The sequence below is a fragment of the Astatotilapia calliptera genome, chromosome 8 (genome assembly GCF_900246225.1).
Source record: "Astatotilapia calliptera chromosome 8, fAstCal1.2, whole genome shotgun sequence".
NCBI classification, from domain to species: Eukaryota; Metazoa; Chordata; class Actinopteri; order Cichliformes; family Cichlidae; genus Astatotilapia; species Astatotilapia calliptera.
This window is the reverse complement of record NC_039309.1, coordinates 12,087,452-12,102,989: the sequence shown is the minus strand read 5'-3', so window position 1 is coordinate 12,102,989 and position 15,538 is coordinate 12,087,452. Positions and strand designations below refer to the sequence as shown.

Sequence of the window (15,538 nt, the reverse complement as noted above, 5' to 3'; positions counted from 1 at the left end):
AGCAGACTGATTTCTGTCAAAGTAACAAAGCATATCTCAGTGTTTTTACCCTGAAAAATTCTAAAACATTTCGAAATGTCCAGAAGTGTGGCAGAATTTAAAAAAAAAAAAGAACTAAATGATTATAATGATGAATAACAATAAAGAAAATATAAATTTAGTCCAAAGTCGATATTTTACATAATGCCTTTAAAGCTACGTTTTCATTCCATCTGTAGATTTGTTTTCTATCTTTATAAAATGTTGGATTTATATTTTACCGAAGTGTAGAAGAATAGATCCTGTGAATAGACCAAACTAAGCTAATGGATTGCATGTAAAACGCAACTTGTACTTGTGTTTTTGTTTATATTGCTCTTTTGTAATCTTTCTACCTGTACAGAGTTGCTGGTAAGAACGGGGGGAAATACCTGGCTATGTGCACACAAATCGGACAGAATGACATTCTTGTATTTATGACTTTTCTCCTTTTTGTCAGTCACTTAAAATGCTGTACATTTTAGCATAAGAATAAATTATGATTGACCATGTACTTCACTGTTCCCCTTTTAATTTCAAAACATGCGTGTCGCAGAACCCAGCGGTAGATTTTGAAGGGTTGTGATAATCCAGGCAGGTGTTTTTTCCTGGAGATTTGCTAGGACGAGGCTGAGGCTTAACTTGATTTGCACTCAAAATACTTATGAGTCGGGCTTTAATAGACCTGATCCTCGAGTAGGACATTTATTCAGTAATCTGAGAGCCAACTTGGATTTCTCACTATGATTTGCAGTTTGGTTTGAGACTGTCCCTGATATATAGTCATGTGAAAAACTCAAGTGCACCGCGTGATTCATTTGCTTGTACAACCACCTTCAGCAGCAATAACGTGACGTAATCATTCTCTGTTTGACTTTATCAGTCGCTCACATCTTTGTGAGGGACTTTTGGCCCACTGTTCTTCAGTTCACTGAGGTTTGCAGCTGTCTTAAACTCCCATCACAGCATTTCAATCAGGTTGAGGTCTGGACTTTGACTTGAACATTGCAACACCTTAATTATTTTCCTTCTTAGTCATTCTTTTGGAGACTTGCTGCTGTGTTCTGGATCATTGCCCTATTGCATGATACGTTTTGGGCCAAGCTTTAGTGGCTGACCTGATGGCCTCATATTTGACTTGAGAACATTTTGATATACACAGTTCATACATAGTTGAATCAATGGTTGCAAGGTGTCCCGGTCCTGTGGCTACAGAAACAGCCCAAATCATGACCTCTCCACCGCCGTGCTTCACATTTAACATGAGGTGTTTGTGCTGATATGCTGTGTTTGGTTTTCTCCAAATATGTTTCTGTGCATTATGACCAAACATCCCCACTTTGCTCTTGTCTGTTCCAGTGTTTTTAGAAAGTTTTAGTCTTTTTCTAACTAAACTGTCAAGACCTTTGACATTTAACATGCTAATGGATTCCTGCAGAGTCTGAGATCTAGCTCTTCGAGGTTTTTGTTTGCAATTTCTCTGACATGTCTGTGAATTTACCAGGACATCAGCTCCCAGGAAGATGTTGTGAACAATACTTCTCACTGTACAATGATGGACTCTTAGGTTGCATGGAAAAAAGCCTCATAACTGTTCTGAGATTGATGGGCAGCAACAGTTGCTGATGTCGTTCCTCCTTGGCATTGTGTTAACGCACAGCTGAATGCCTCCAGACCAACAAACCGCCCATACTTCTGTTTTTATAGAGGTGCTCAAATTGCTGATGATTAGCAGCACCTGGTTGCTACTTACCCCTGACTTTACTTTTATTCCTATGGAAGCAGTAAAGCTGTACTTAGTTTTAATAGGACTTTATTTTTTTCACATGGCTGTAACTCCTAGCATGACGAAGTCTTAATGGCTGGGATTTGACTTAGTCTCCGCTGACTTTAGTCTCAGACTGATCAGCCACACAATCAGCTTTCCCCTGCAGATTCCCCCCTTTTCTCCAAGAGGTGCTGATCCAGCTCTCGCAGCTGCTTCAAAAAGCCCCAGTTAGGGATGATACGCCTGCGTTTTTTTACGTGCTCTATGGCGTCGACCACCGTCATGTTCTCACAGATCATGAGATAGGCGAGGAAAAGTGTGGCGGACCGACTCCTTCCCATCACGCAGTGCACCAGCAGTTTATCTGCAGACGAATCGGAGAACAGATTCACGGCATGTTTTAGGCAATTTTCAGCCAAAATATTAGTTTTTTCCTGTGCAGCTGTCTTACTCTGAGGATTGCTCAGTGTCTTCTCAATAAACTGGGCAGCGGAGAAAAAATACTGGCTGAGGTCAAAGGTTGCGACGTCTTCTGCTACTACACCATAGTATACAATGTCCATGTCACTGTAGTAGCCAGCTCCAGTGTCCACGTTGTTCCATGTCCCCTCTGCTGCATTCAGGATGTGCGTAATTCCCAGCTTCTTCAGTGTGTACTTGTCCTTTGCAGTGTCCCTACAAGAAGCCAGTGTCAGTATCATTTTAATCCTGTTATTTTTATTCAGTTTAGACATTTTATGCTTTTATAAAACCTTTTTCTTACTTACTCATCGCCAATAAAGACATTAGGCCAAACCTCGTTGACATGAGTGTAAGCCACACTCCCTCGGTTGAGGATTTTCTCCAATTCATAGCCCCCAGGTGTGGAATAATCATCCACTGGACTGGATTCTTCAGCTGCCCGAGTAACATTTATCTTTGTGCCAGTCTTCGACTCGCGAGAAGCCATTTTCTTACCGTGGCTTCTTCTCACACATGATTTATTTGCTTAAGGAGAAAAAGAAATGCCACACTTGCTTCTTTATTTTTTCTTATATTCCTCCACCCCTCAAACTACTGTCATAAAAAAGCACAGTTTTTGCTTTTTTTGTTTTTCACATGCATCTTCAGCAGCACTCACCCGGAGATTGAAGTCCTTCGTTTTTCTTCCCGGGAATTCGGTTTTCATCATTCTGGCAGCTGGTTGTGAAGCAGCCCTTGAAGGCAGAACATGGTAAGGTTTTAGTTCTGGCAGGCTCAAGTCAGGGCACAGATTGTATAACCGCTCTGTGACGGGCATCAAATGCAGAGGATATTTTTAGGGCTGTGATGTGGCGGGCCTCTGACCTTTGCTGCCACGTTCTCTGCCTGTGGGGAAAACTTCCACCCAGCCAGTCCCTGCCATCCACTTCTGAACACACAACTTTAATCTCTGCTGCTGGCAGGAAGCTGTGCTTATCCAAACTTTGCACTTGCCAAAGGATACCCATATTCACTGGAGTAAACAGGGCACTCTGAGCTTTTGCTCAACCGTACGAGCGAGTCCTTGAAATTGTGTCAGTCTCTCTTAGCCTTTCTGCATATCTTCAGACGCTGGGAGAAGCTGTGTAAGCGAAGCCTCACAACACCCGTTAAGGATGTTCAGCATCTTCTGGAGCCTCTCGGGGGCCAAAAGAGAACTGAAATGTGTCAGACTGTTAGACAGATGAGGTTTTTCGCAAGATGGCACACGTCTTTGATTCCCCATTATATGATATGCACAGTCCATTCAGTGATCTAAATGCAAGCCCCCAAAGTGAGAGTGTGATGATGGCTGTATTGCAGGATGGCTAGATGAAGCTGCTAACATGTCAGACAGAGTTTTCACACCATCAAACTCCTTTATTTTTCCCTCATATCTTCCTACTCTGCCATCATTCATTCTGACAGTGAAATCATTAAACCTGTGATATCCAATTCCTTTTATTTTGACAGCATCTGTCTCCCAGCGAGCTCTGGAGAGCATCTCTTATTAAGATGGCTTCAGTGTTTCATCTCTTTTCAAAGTCTGACCTGAATCTGTATACATGCTCAGAAAGCACGCTGGCATATTTTTGTCATCTTGTATCAAGACTCTTTAGACACATCACAGTTTTAACTGTACGTCACTGGATTGTAGCAGTTAGGACGCAGTATTTTGAGAAATGTGAATAAGTAAGTGGAGCATTGTTTATTTATAAGCATGCACTGTCTGTGTGTTGTTCCAGTACAGCAGGGGTCTTGATCTTGATTGTGCTGCGCTTAAGACGTGAGCCTAAAGGCCCATGCCGCTGTTTTTTTGCACATTTAGCTCCTTGCGTGCTTTGCCTTACCGGTGAACAGGTCAAGTATGAAGAAGTGGAGAGGAAGATGTTCAGATTTAAAATCTGAATATAATACAGATTAATATAACACAAATATTTGCTTTTTTTTGTAATTTGCCCTAGTCTGTTGAGATCTAAAGTCTGTAGCACTTTGTGCCAGTGATCAGGAGCAGAGATAAGAGGTGGCCAAGGGTGGCCCTGGCCCCCACAGAGTTTGTAGGTCACAGAAAAGTCTGGCTACCCCAAACACAACACACACTTTTTGCAAAATGATTTGTCTTCTGTTGTTGTTCCTACAATAAACAACAGCTTTTTTTTTGTTTTTAATTAATCAAGGGTTATCGAAATATAAAGGAATGTTATATAGTACTGTGCAAAAGTCTTGAGTCATGCCTTCCTTTTTTAACTTGAAAATTGAAAATGGGAACTGCGTGCAGTGAAACATTTGCACACTGAAACGTGCAAACATACATGGAAATATAGTATTTAAGGCAAAAACGGAATTCCAATGAGCTTCAAAGTCAAAGTATTTGGTATTTAGTCTTTGACACAGTCTGAACAATCTAAGAAAGTCTTCTTGTCAAATCGTCTCCAGGCCTCTTGAAGGACATTCAAAGCTCTTCTTTGCATTCTGGCTGCTATTTAGTCTGTTCTCTGTCAAGATGATCCCACACTGCTTCAATAATGTTGAGGTCTGGGGAGGACCAATGTCATGACTGTATTTTTCTCTACGGATATGCTTTTGCTACATTTTACTACTTTTCCCTCATCCTGACTGGTCACAGCAGATGGCTGCTCTCCACAAACTGGTTTTGTCCATGATTTCCTCTTAAAAAGGAGGTTTCTTTCTCCAAGTGCTTGCACAGAGATCTGTGGCTCATCGGGTTAATGTGTGTCATTTTGAAGGGTGTTTATCTTGCAATATAAAACACTATTGTTAATAAATAAAGAGCAGTTTATTATTAATAACAATAATAGCAAAGAACCATCACTTTTTGTGACGTGTATGGCACTGTTTGAGCTGTGTAGTCCGCCATAGTGAGCAGTAATTGTGCATTCATTTTTATTAAAATTATATAATATTTTAAAATTTAGTCTAATCATAAACAGCATTATATTACAATATGAGCTTTTGAAGCAATCAATTACACAGCTCATGCATGAGTGGGCTAATTGACTTTCATACGTTTCAATTATGGAAAACTGAGAAAAAAAGAAATCACCCAGAAATCTGGAGTGATGGATTCTGGTTTGTAAAATGGAGAATTGTAGTGTGAAAAACACAAAGAGATTAAAAAATAAGGCTTGAAATAGTCTTGTCTCAAATACAATGAGGTTCCGTTTGTGTCAAAAATGAACCGAACATGACAGGATTGAAGTCTTTTTAACTTTCAGCTAACTTTATTTTAGTGTTGACAAACCCTTTCTGACAGGCAGACTGTCTGTGCTGATCGCTCACCTGACAAAACATTTGTCTGTCAGTTCTACTTTGTGCTCTGCATGTTGTGTGTTTAAGTGTGCTATTATGAATGCTGATGTATCGCTTGACTAAGCTAAGCAAAATCCCATCAAGCCAAGTTGGATTACATGGTGCTTTAATTCACTTAAGATGCGAGTGCCCGAAGCCACCCAAATGGAGCCACCAGGACGATTTCATCTGCACAGATAATGCCAACTATGAAACTGTCCCCTTTTTGGCGTTATGTGCTCTACTACGTGAATAGGGATGAGTCCAGCTCGCGGAGCTGTTTCAGAAATCCAACATTTGGGAGGATGTTTCTGTGCCGGCACACAACCTCCACAGCCTCCACCAGTGTGAGCCTTTCTTTGATCATGAGGAAGGCCAGCGTAAGAGCTGCCGAGCGGCTGATTCCCCGAGCGCAGTGGACGAGCACCTTCCCTGCACGGACAAAAGGCAGACTCTAAAATAAGCTGCGAATTCTGCGGCTCGTTAGGTTAAACACAAACAACAAAGGGATTAATTACAACTGTGGGCTCAGCTCACGGTGTAACAGTCACAAAAGGTTCTTTTCACAGCAGAAATGATGACATATGATGGCACACACACAGGTGCTGTCATAGCATTAATAGTGTTTACGTGTCCCTGTAGTAACTGCTCACAACTTTAACTCTCTTTACCATTTTAAATTGATTTTATTTCAAATTATTGTTCTTCTAAATGTTTGTGCAATGGGGAAAAATAGAAGCCTTACATTTTTAAAATAAAAGTTAAAAATAATAAAACATTGTGAAATTATTTTAGATTATAGAGAGCAGCTGGAGTCTCCGCACACGACCCAGACGCAAAGGCAATTATTTATGTTTTCATGCATTTAAATATGTGCAACAAAACATAAAATATCATTATTATTTATCATTTTTCAGCTTGATGATGCATCATTTTTCTATATTAGGATGTGTTGGACTGTAACATATTATTAAAGCTCAATCCTTATGTGTTTATTTTGTCATGTGTTGCTAAAATAGACTGGTACCTTTTTGGCTCAGAGCACCATGAATAAAATCAGCAGTCTCACTGAAGAAAGGGCTCAAGTCAAAATCTTTACAGTCTGGTGCTTCTACTCCGTAATACAGTATGCTGGCGTCTGCGTAGAAACCTGGCCCGGTGTCAATGTGCTGGGGGCCATCTGCAGCATTCACCACGTGTGTTATTTCCAGTTTTGCTAACAGGGTTTTATCCCGAGCTGCAGCTCTGTAAATGACACAGGAGAGGCTATGAGAAATGTCATTTTTAGCAATTTTTCTCGCCTGTGTGCAGCTCCGGAAGCATATGTGTGTAAATGCATCACCGGTGACTCAAATGTACAGATTTTATATTTGTCCCATCAGTTGGCCAAATACACTTGTTTGCAGCGACAGTTTCACAATCAGATCACCATATTGCAGTTAGGGGCCCCCAAAGTGAGAATGTCACTTACGCATCTCCGATGTAGAGGTTGGGCCAAACCTCGTTGACAGCTCCAGTGGGGCGTCTGTTCTTCAACAGAAGGCTGAGCAGATCGCAGGTGGGTGGTGTCTGATACTTTGGCTCCTCCTTTGAGGTCATATCTGTATCTCTCTCACCTCAGTGTTTTTATATAATTATCACTTTCACTCAACTCAGTACATAGATAAATAACTTTGCAAGATACTTTATGTTCCAGGATGCAAATGTTGATTATTACTGCTGTCCTGCTGGTGTTTCTTGCTGCAGGCTTTTGAGACAAACCAACAGCGAATACTAACCTTACTGGTGCGGCTCGCGCTGTTTTACATCTGAGCTGGATATCAGTGTTGTTTTGAGGCTGAGCCCCACTGGAACGAGACAGCTGAACATACCAGAGACTGGGCACAAGCAGTGTGGACTATTTATTCCTCAGATGACTGTGACAGAAGCCAGGCTGCTTGTGCTGTGATAAATTCGACTACTGAGCCGTTGCAGTTTTAATGGTTGTAATAGTGCAAGTGATCCAAAACATGGTGGGGAATTAATGTCAGGTTGCCACGCTGAACGAGCTCAAACCACAGTTTGAGCTCAAACCACAGTTTGAGCTATTGCAGATGGTGTTGCTGTGTCTCTTTATTTTAAATCATCTGACGAGAATAAATGAATGACTTCCTATTTTGCCTGATGTCGTCGTCAACAAACTATTAAAGTCCCGTCTTTGATTGCATAGGATGCTCCTGTCATTATGAAGAACACAAAGATTATATAAGCTATACTGAGAGTTGAATTTCTGGAGTGAAGGTCTGAGGCAGTATGTTAAGGATAATTTAAACTGCTGAGAGAAGCGAACCACACTGTGCTGTTGACAAGACAATCTTTAGGAAAGCGTACATTTAGCAGCTGCTTTTAAACTCTCCATCATATTTCATGAACTTCATTAGAAAACTGAGTTTTCTGATGGTAAAGTCTGACTTTAAAAAAGTTTTAAAGAAAGTTCATGAAAATACAAAATAAATTCCTCACGTTTCTGTGTGTGCATTCCATATTATATAGACTAAACAAAATAATAGATGTTTTACAGGTGCAGTAGTAAATATTGGACGGGCAGAAAAAAAAGAAGAAAGAAGAAACTATTTACAAAACTCTGTACACACTGACTGTTTTCATAGGAATTACGAGGTTAGGGCAGCAGCCAGGTGCTGCTAATCAAATGGATTTGATTAACTGATCATCAGCAGTGCCAGCGCCTCTGTAAAAGCAGGGCTTTGGCAGGCTTGTGTTAACACAATGCCACAGTCTTCTCAGCAAATTCGGTACAATGCTCGGGGAAGCCTCAGGAAACTCAAGATTTACGTCTCAGACTCCACAGGGCTCAGTTAGGAAAGTAAATGTTAAACTTCATGAAGGCAAATTTTGAAGAAAGGCTGAACAAAAGTGTTTAGAAAGGCTGTCAGCAGAAAACCTCTTTTCTGTCTGGAAACCTGTGGAACAATGTCTGGTGATGTTTGTCCATAATCCACTGCAGCAGAAAACTGAACACAGCATATCAGCACAAAACTTCATATCTATTGTGAAGCACAGTGGTGGAGGGCTGATAATTTGGGCTTGTCTTGCAGCCTCGGGACATGTACACCTTTCAGTCATTAAGCTGAGCTTGAACTCCTCTACCAAATTATTCTAAAATCAAATATGAGACCATCTGTCTGATGGCTAAAGGTTGGCTGAAACCAGACAATGATTCCAAGCACAAGAGCAAATCTACATTCAAACGGCTGAAAAAGAAAAGAATGAAAGTGCTGCGATGGCCCAGTCAAAGGGCTGTATTTGACTGTATTTGTTAAAGGGCAAGAACTGTAGCATTTGTATGACTCACTGTCAAGTAAACATTGTAGTGTAATCTGTGACTGTATAACTCACTGAGTGCAGTAACTTTTCTGTAGTTTCTCAAACACAAATGTAACTGTTTTGAAGCTTTTTAAAGGCTTTGACTGCAGACAGGAGACACAGGCACAGATGGGGAAGAATTTCAACAGTTAAACACAAATGTAATCTTCTTTGTGTTTTGTGTTAATTCTGATTTTGTAACCTTAAAACCTCACAGTCGTCCTTTTGTGTCATACTTTTGGGTATTTTGAGCTGATAATTTAAGCACGTTTTGTTCATATAACTTAATTGTTAATGTTTAAAAATCACTCTTCATCAGGTTATTAAATTTTCTTACCTTGAAGCCCTTTAAATACAGCTGAAGTACCTGTTCATTACAAAAACATTATCACTGTAATAGCTTTTTAACACTCAGATATGGACAGGGGTCAAAAATATTATCCAAATTTATGGGCCGAAGGATTTTATTTTTACGTCCGCCCGTTGAAGCTCCTGGATAATCCCTGGCAGTGGAGCTTTGTGTCCAGTGCTCGGAGCTGCTCCAAGAACCCGTTATTGGGAGAAATGTTCCTGTTGGCGCCCACAGCTTTGATGGCGTCCACCAGAGTCATGTTCTCATGGATCATCAGGTAAGCCAGAACCAAGGTGGATGAGCGGCTGAGGCCCATTGCACAGTGGACGAAGACTTTACCTGCCAGTCAGAAGGCAGAAAATCAGACTTCCTGTGGATCATTTCAGAACGCAGCAGCCCACCAGCCTACAGCAATCAGTGGATTATTGTTGTAAAGTTTGTTCTAAATATCTAATTTGTAACTCCTCTGTGGATTAAAAACCGTGCACATCACAGGGAGGAGTACTTCTTACTCCCGACTAAAAGTTTTCAACAATGTTGCAACAAATGTTTCTACACACGGTAATCCCTGGTTCCTTATCAGGCCTGAGGATTAGGGCGCAGAGGAGCGCGTAATTGAACTGTCTTGGCTTCTGTGTATTTCTGCCGGGGATTACTGTAGGCCCCGCCACACACTGGAGCCCCCGATCAGCCAGCATGTGAAGAAGGAGGCCTCATCTTATTACTGTCATGTCAGATACTGACTTCACTTTGCATAACGGGCCAGGAAAGCACAGGCCACAAACATAATTGTGTAATTTCCATGTCCAATAAAAGTGTTGCTTACAAATTGCCAGGGCAATCCATTTAAAACCAATTTTCCTGGCCGAGGTCTGAGCTTATGAGAAGATTACCATGGGGGAAAGATATTAGCTTGATATTATGTTTAGTGTTTGATTTGCATTTTAATGACTGATACAACTGGGGTCTGCTGTAAATGGGAATTGACTGACAAATGTTTCTCTGCCTTGGCTCGTCTTCCCCGAGTTAATGTGTGAAAACGATGAAGGATACCTTGAGCGCTGTGAGAGCGCCTCACCTGTGGGAGAGCTCAAAGCGCTCTTGATGAAATTGGCCGCTGGGTAAAAGAAGGGACTCAAGTCAAAGGATGGCATGTCAAAAGCTTCGACTCCATGATAAGTGATGGCGGTGTCTCGGTAGAAGCTGGGCCCTGTGTTCACATTGAACTTCCCATCAGCTGCATTAAGCACGTGGGTGATGCGATGAGCCTGGAGAGTCCTTTTGTCTTTGGCTGCGTACCTAAAGGGAAAAATTACAATTATCTCTGCAATCAAACGAGACAAATGATGAGGATAATGCAAAGAAAGCTAACTCGAGGAGAAGAAGGAAGATGGCAGGCAGTGGGGGAAAATGTAGATCATTAGGTTAATTAACTGAATTGTTATAATATTACATTTTATTATGAATGATACAGAGAGACTGCACAGTGCAGTGCACAAGACGCAGTCCCTGTTTTTTGCCCTTTAAGGGGGTATTTTTTTCCTCTGTGGTTACACATATAGTAATGCATATAATATATCTGTCAAATGCCCTACCTTATCCTTCTTAGAGTTTAATCAAGATCCCTTCATGCATGATATGAAAAGTAAAGAGTATGTTGTGATGTGAATCTTATGTTTCACTATATCCCAAAGGTGCTCTATTGGATCAAGATCCGGTGACTGTGGAGGTCATCCGAGTGCAGGGAACTGCTGGAAGCAGCCATCAGAACATGGGTACACTGTGGTCATAAAGGGGTGGACACAGTCAACAACAGTACTCAGGTAGCCTGTGGTGTTTAAATAATTCTCATTTGGTATTTAAGGAGACATAACATTACACTTCCACCAACAACCTGAACTTTTGATGCGAGGCAGGATGGATCTATGCTTCTAATGATTTTTATGTCCAATTCTGACCCCACCAGCCAAATGTTGCAGCAGAAATTGATGCTCATCACGCCAGGCAATATTGGTGAGTCTGTGTGAAGGGTTGCTTTCCTGTTTATAGCAGCCATGAGTGTCACCCAGTGTGGTCTTCTGCTGCTGTGGTCCTTCAGGGTTCCACATGTCATGTGTTCAGAGATGCTCTTCTGCATACCTTAGTTGTAATGAGCTACTGTTACCTTGTTATCAGCTCAAAGCGCTCTTGCCATTATATTCTATATTCTAACTCTTTGGATCAACAAGACGTTTTCTCCCTACGAACTGCCGCTCACAGAATATTTTCTCTGTCAAAACTAGAGACGGTACTGTAATCACAAGACCAGCCCATCTGGCATGTCCTATGCTATGTTCAAAGTCACTTAAATCACTTTTCATCTCCATTATGATGGTCACCTTGAACTTTAGCAGGTCTTGTTGACTATGTCTGTATGCCTAAATGCACTAAGTTGCTATCACTTGATTGGCTGATTAGATAATTGCTAACAATTAGCAGGTGTACCTAAATATTCTATGATGAAGGCAAAAAACTGCCCATGTATCTAAAAATAAAAATAGACAGTATGCTACAAAACAGTATTCATAAAACAGCTACTTTTATTATTGTAAAGTTGGATGTTAGCATGTTAGCATAAGGCTACGACACACTATTCACATGGGCATTAGCACTTGGATGACTGTGTATACAGTTGTGATGAAAGCTTGTTAATGTTTTGCGCATTAGTGTGATAACCAGGTGCTTTTATAAAAAAAAGATCAATTTCAATAATGTAAAAATCATAATGGTGCCTTTAATTACACATGCACTCACAATCTGAGCCCAATTAAGAGAATACTTAATTACTTTATTACAAAAGCCGGTGGAATTATATTTAAACACATTAGCCATAGTGAATCATTTCAGTAACATGTCACTCTCACATGTCTCCGATGTAGATCCCGGGATGAACCTCATCCAGATGGTTACTGGTCCCTTTTTTTGTCCACATCAGTCTCTGAAGCTCTGAAGCTGGGGGGGTTTCATACCGGCCTTCTGCCCCCTCAGGGCTCGCCAGGCAGCTGAGGCCTCTGGGCATGTCTGAATTCTCCACTTCTGCTTTTACAACCTTTCATTAAGAAAAGAAGTGGTCGTTGCCCTGAAATTTGAACCGCGATAAAAACTGAGAACTCAATAAAAGCGTATGTTTTACTGCACTTTGCCCTTTACTATACTTCAAACTTTAAGAAAGATGCTCAAAGAGTTTCGGGGTTCATCTGCATTGCCCATGAATACCAACTAACTCCACTGAAATGCCTAATTGAAATGTACGCATCATCTTAGGAAACACCGAGAAACGACTGCTAAGTGCAGCGTGGGATTATAGCAAGGATCGTTAATTAGCAGGTTTCATATACAGGTCTGTAGCCTTTAAATACAGACTGCAATTATGACAATTAACACATTCCACAGTAGCAAAGGATCATGTGATTGTAAGCTGACCTTATGATGCTCTCATTATTGTATCTATATAGCAGCACTGGATAGATTTATTTATTTCCAGAGATGCAGAAAAATGCCTATAAACCACTTTTCATTTGCTGCAGGCAAGTCTAACCTGTGCATTTACAATTTACACACTGAGCTCTAGAGAGACTCGTACTATGCAAACTGTATGCATTAGCATCCATTTAGGCAGGTGTGTGACTGTGCTTGAGGCTGTGGACGTACAAGAGATGTGTAGGCATTGTTATCGAAAAGAAACTAACAGCAGCCGAGCTTCTTATTTGCATTCTCGCCGCGTGTGGAGACATAATGTTGCTGTCAGGGTTTTGAGACTTTTTGTCGTGTCCACAGGGATGAGTCATTGAGACCAAATCTGTTTTAGTGACCTTTTGTTTCGCTGGTGTGACATATGGAGGTTTACTCAAACATCATGTTGCCTCTATCCATCCCTGCATGTGCATTCGTGTGTGTCACACAGAACACGTGTGCATGAAGGAAATGCTGCATCTAACGCAGTGTAAGCTTCATGCATACGATTGTGTGAGCTAAATGGTGTCTTTGCACAGGTACAACATGCGCCTCGCGTACCTGAGGGCTCTTCTTTCTCCTCATTGATCTATAAGCACAACCCTTTCCTGCCTCCCACACTCAGGGGCAGAGAACTGATTTCCCTGGTGCGCATGTTGAGCTGCAGCACTGCTTTCATACCCTCTCCCCTTAGGCTAACCTGTCCTTCCTGCTCCACTTCTGTGTAATTAAAGATGCTATGTATGGGAAAGTGCCCGCGGTTAACATGGAGGGCAAATAAAAATGGCTTTTTACCTCCTCTGGGCCTCTTCTTGGTGGTTTTATGAATTACACTTCCCTCTTTAGCCTTTCAGATGTGGTTCATCTGGATTTGTGGGCCAATTAATAAAAAAAGAAAGTATCATAATCCGTCAGGCAATGCAGTATCACAGTGAATACTACTTCACAAGTACTCTGTCAACATGTTTATCTTGCAAATAAAGCTATACAGTGCAATAAATCCACACACTTATGAATATACATCGCCTACATTTATCTGTAATCACTTTGTAAGCACACATTGTTGGTTGACACTTGCCTTGGTTGGAAACGTTGCTTTTCATGGCCTCTCTGTACAACAGCTACATGTAGGTCGACAGCACAACTGCCTGTGTTCTCCTTGGTAATCTACCCTGCAACCTTTTTTGCTATTTTAACATCTGAATCTCAGCCCAAAATAATTCTGGCACCATATTCTGCATTCCTTAAAGGTTACCCGAGCTGCCAGCACAGGAGGGAGGATAGGACACGGCTTTTTCAATAGCAAGAAAATTAGATCAGAGCTGCTTGTAGCTGAGTTTAAACCTGACTTCCCTGAGCTTTTTTTCCACTTTGAACTGTGTTTGAATCAACACTCGGTCATTCGATGTAAAAAAAAAAAGTATAGATTATGTTTTTTTCTTGGTGCAATTAAGTGATAGCAGAGATTTTTTCTTAATTATATCAGCAAAAATGGGAACTTGCAATAAACCCACAATATTGACACTCTGATGAAGTTTTAAAAAGCTAAAAATATATATTTATATTGCAGAAAAATGACACAAATATAGATGGATGAGCAAATACAAACATTTCTTTGTAAAAATGTCTACATTTATTGTATGTTTTTGTAAGTACTGACAAAGTCTATATCTAGAAATTGAACGTATGACTTGTAATTCTGTGTATAATACTGTACATTCTTGCTTACTGTGAATGTTTGATTCAGAGAAACATAATAATTCAAAACAGGTCGAAATCATTGGTGTCAAGCTAGATGAATGTGTGTGTACCTTTGCCTCTACAGTTGATTTCATGGGCAATCAAAAGACCTGAAACCTTTTCATGCACAGCAGTGATCAACTGCACTGCCTTGACAAATACACCAAATGAATTTCACACGCTGTGAACAGCGATGTGTTGAACAGATGCTGTTGATTGATTCCCTCTTTTCTGAGTTACCTAGAGACTCTACTAAAATGTTATGCTTTGCAAAACATGTTCCATTAGACATTTGGTCTACTCTGTTGTTGTAGAAGAAAAAATGTCTTACAAGAATGAGAAGTAAAGACTTGTCTCAGTGTTGTAAACATGCCCTGTTGTCATTTTACTTGACATTAAATTTATTTCTGCAACCAGACTCTCTTTTTGTTAAGACATAAAAAAAACCAACAACCTCGCTGCATTAAAAATCCCAGTTAGCAGGCTAATGAGGAGATGATGCAGCTTAGTCTATTATAAATGAAGATCACTGGATTTGGAGAAAGATAATTAAGCTATTTTCGTGCCAGCATCTGCTTTCGTTGGGCTCAAATGTCCATGAACAATATTGTGCGAAACCCTTGAGCCACCTCTCATTTTGTATTTTTCGATAGGAAAAACAAAATTGGTAAATTTATTGATACATGTATAAACATACATAGAGAGTTTGTACAATTCTAACGAGAAATGTATTTGCTATCACCATCATTTTCTTCTTTAACGCAACCTAAGTCAGATAAACTTTCTTTTAATATTTTCTTTAAGTAGTCTTCAGGAATAGTTCTCCAGCTGCTTCAAGGACATTTGAAGCTCTTCTTTGGATGTTGGCTGCCCTTTATTCTGTTCTCTGTCAAGATGATCCCGCTCTGCTTGAGGTCCAGGCTCTGAAGAGGCAGATCCGTGACTTATATTGTGTCTTTTTTCTATCCAGCTATGCTTTTACATCGGAGGTAGTGTTTTTAGGATCAGTGACATGC

At 40.6% G+C, this 15,538-nt stretch overlaps 3 protein-coding genes across 3 annotated transcripts; all 3 read right to left on the bottom strand.

The window, feature by feature from the left end:
* Positions 1 to 1,814: 1,814 nt before the first annotated feature.
* dusp29 (dual specificity phosphatase 29) lies at positions 1,815 to 3,058 on the bottom strand. The gene is made up of 4 exons (XM_026178553.1): positions 2,907 to 3,058; positions 2,554 to 2,773; positions 2,238 to 2,461; positions 1,815 to 2,150 (listed from the first exon to the last, which is right to left on the bottom strand). The coding sequence occupies exons 2-4, from the start codon at positions 2,733 to 2,735 to the stop codon at positions 1,936 to 1,938; spliced, it is 621 nt and encodes a 206-aa protein (XP_026034338.1). The 5' UTR covers positions 2,736 to 2,773; positions 2,907 to 3,058; the 3' UTR covers positions 1,815 to 1,935.
* Positions 3,059 to 5,348: 2,290 nt separating this feature from the next.
* On the bottom strand, positions 5,349 to 7,332 carry LOC113028353 (dual specificity phosphatase DUPD1-like). Its single transcript, XM_026178552.1, has 3 exons — positions 7,047 to 7,332; positions 6,603 to 6,820; positions 5,349 to 6,007 (listed from the first exon to the last, which is right to left on the bottom strand). The coding sequence occupies exons 1-3, from the start codon at positions 7,172 to 7,174 to the stop codon at positions 5,820 to 5,822; spliced, it is 534 nt and encodes a 177-aa protein (XP_026034337.1). The 5' UTR covers positions 7,175 to 7,332; the 3' UTR covers positions 5,349 to 5,819.
* A 1,682-nt stretch (positions 7,333 to 9,014) lies between these two features.
* On the bottom strand, positions 9,015 to 13,646 carry LOC113028352 (dual specificity protein phosphatase 13-like). Its single transcript, XM_026178551.1, has 4 exons — positions 13,578 to 13,646; positions 12,194 to 12,378; positions 10,369 to 10,589; positions 9,015 to 9,629 (listed from the first exon to the last, which is right to left on the bottom strand). Exons 2-4 carry the CDS (start codon positions 12,346 to 12,348, stop codon positions 9,409 to 9,411), a joined length of 597 nt encoding a protein of 198 aa, XP_026034336.1. The 5' UTR covers positions 12,349 to 12,378; positions 13,578 to 13,646; the 3' UTR covers positions 9,015 to 9,408.
* Between the last annotated feature and the right edge of the window lie 1,892 nt (positions 13,647 to 15,538).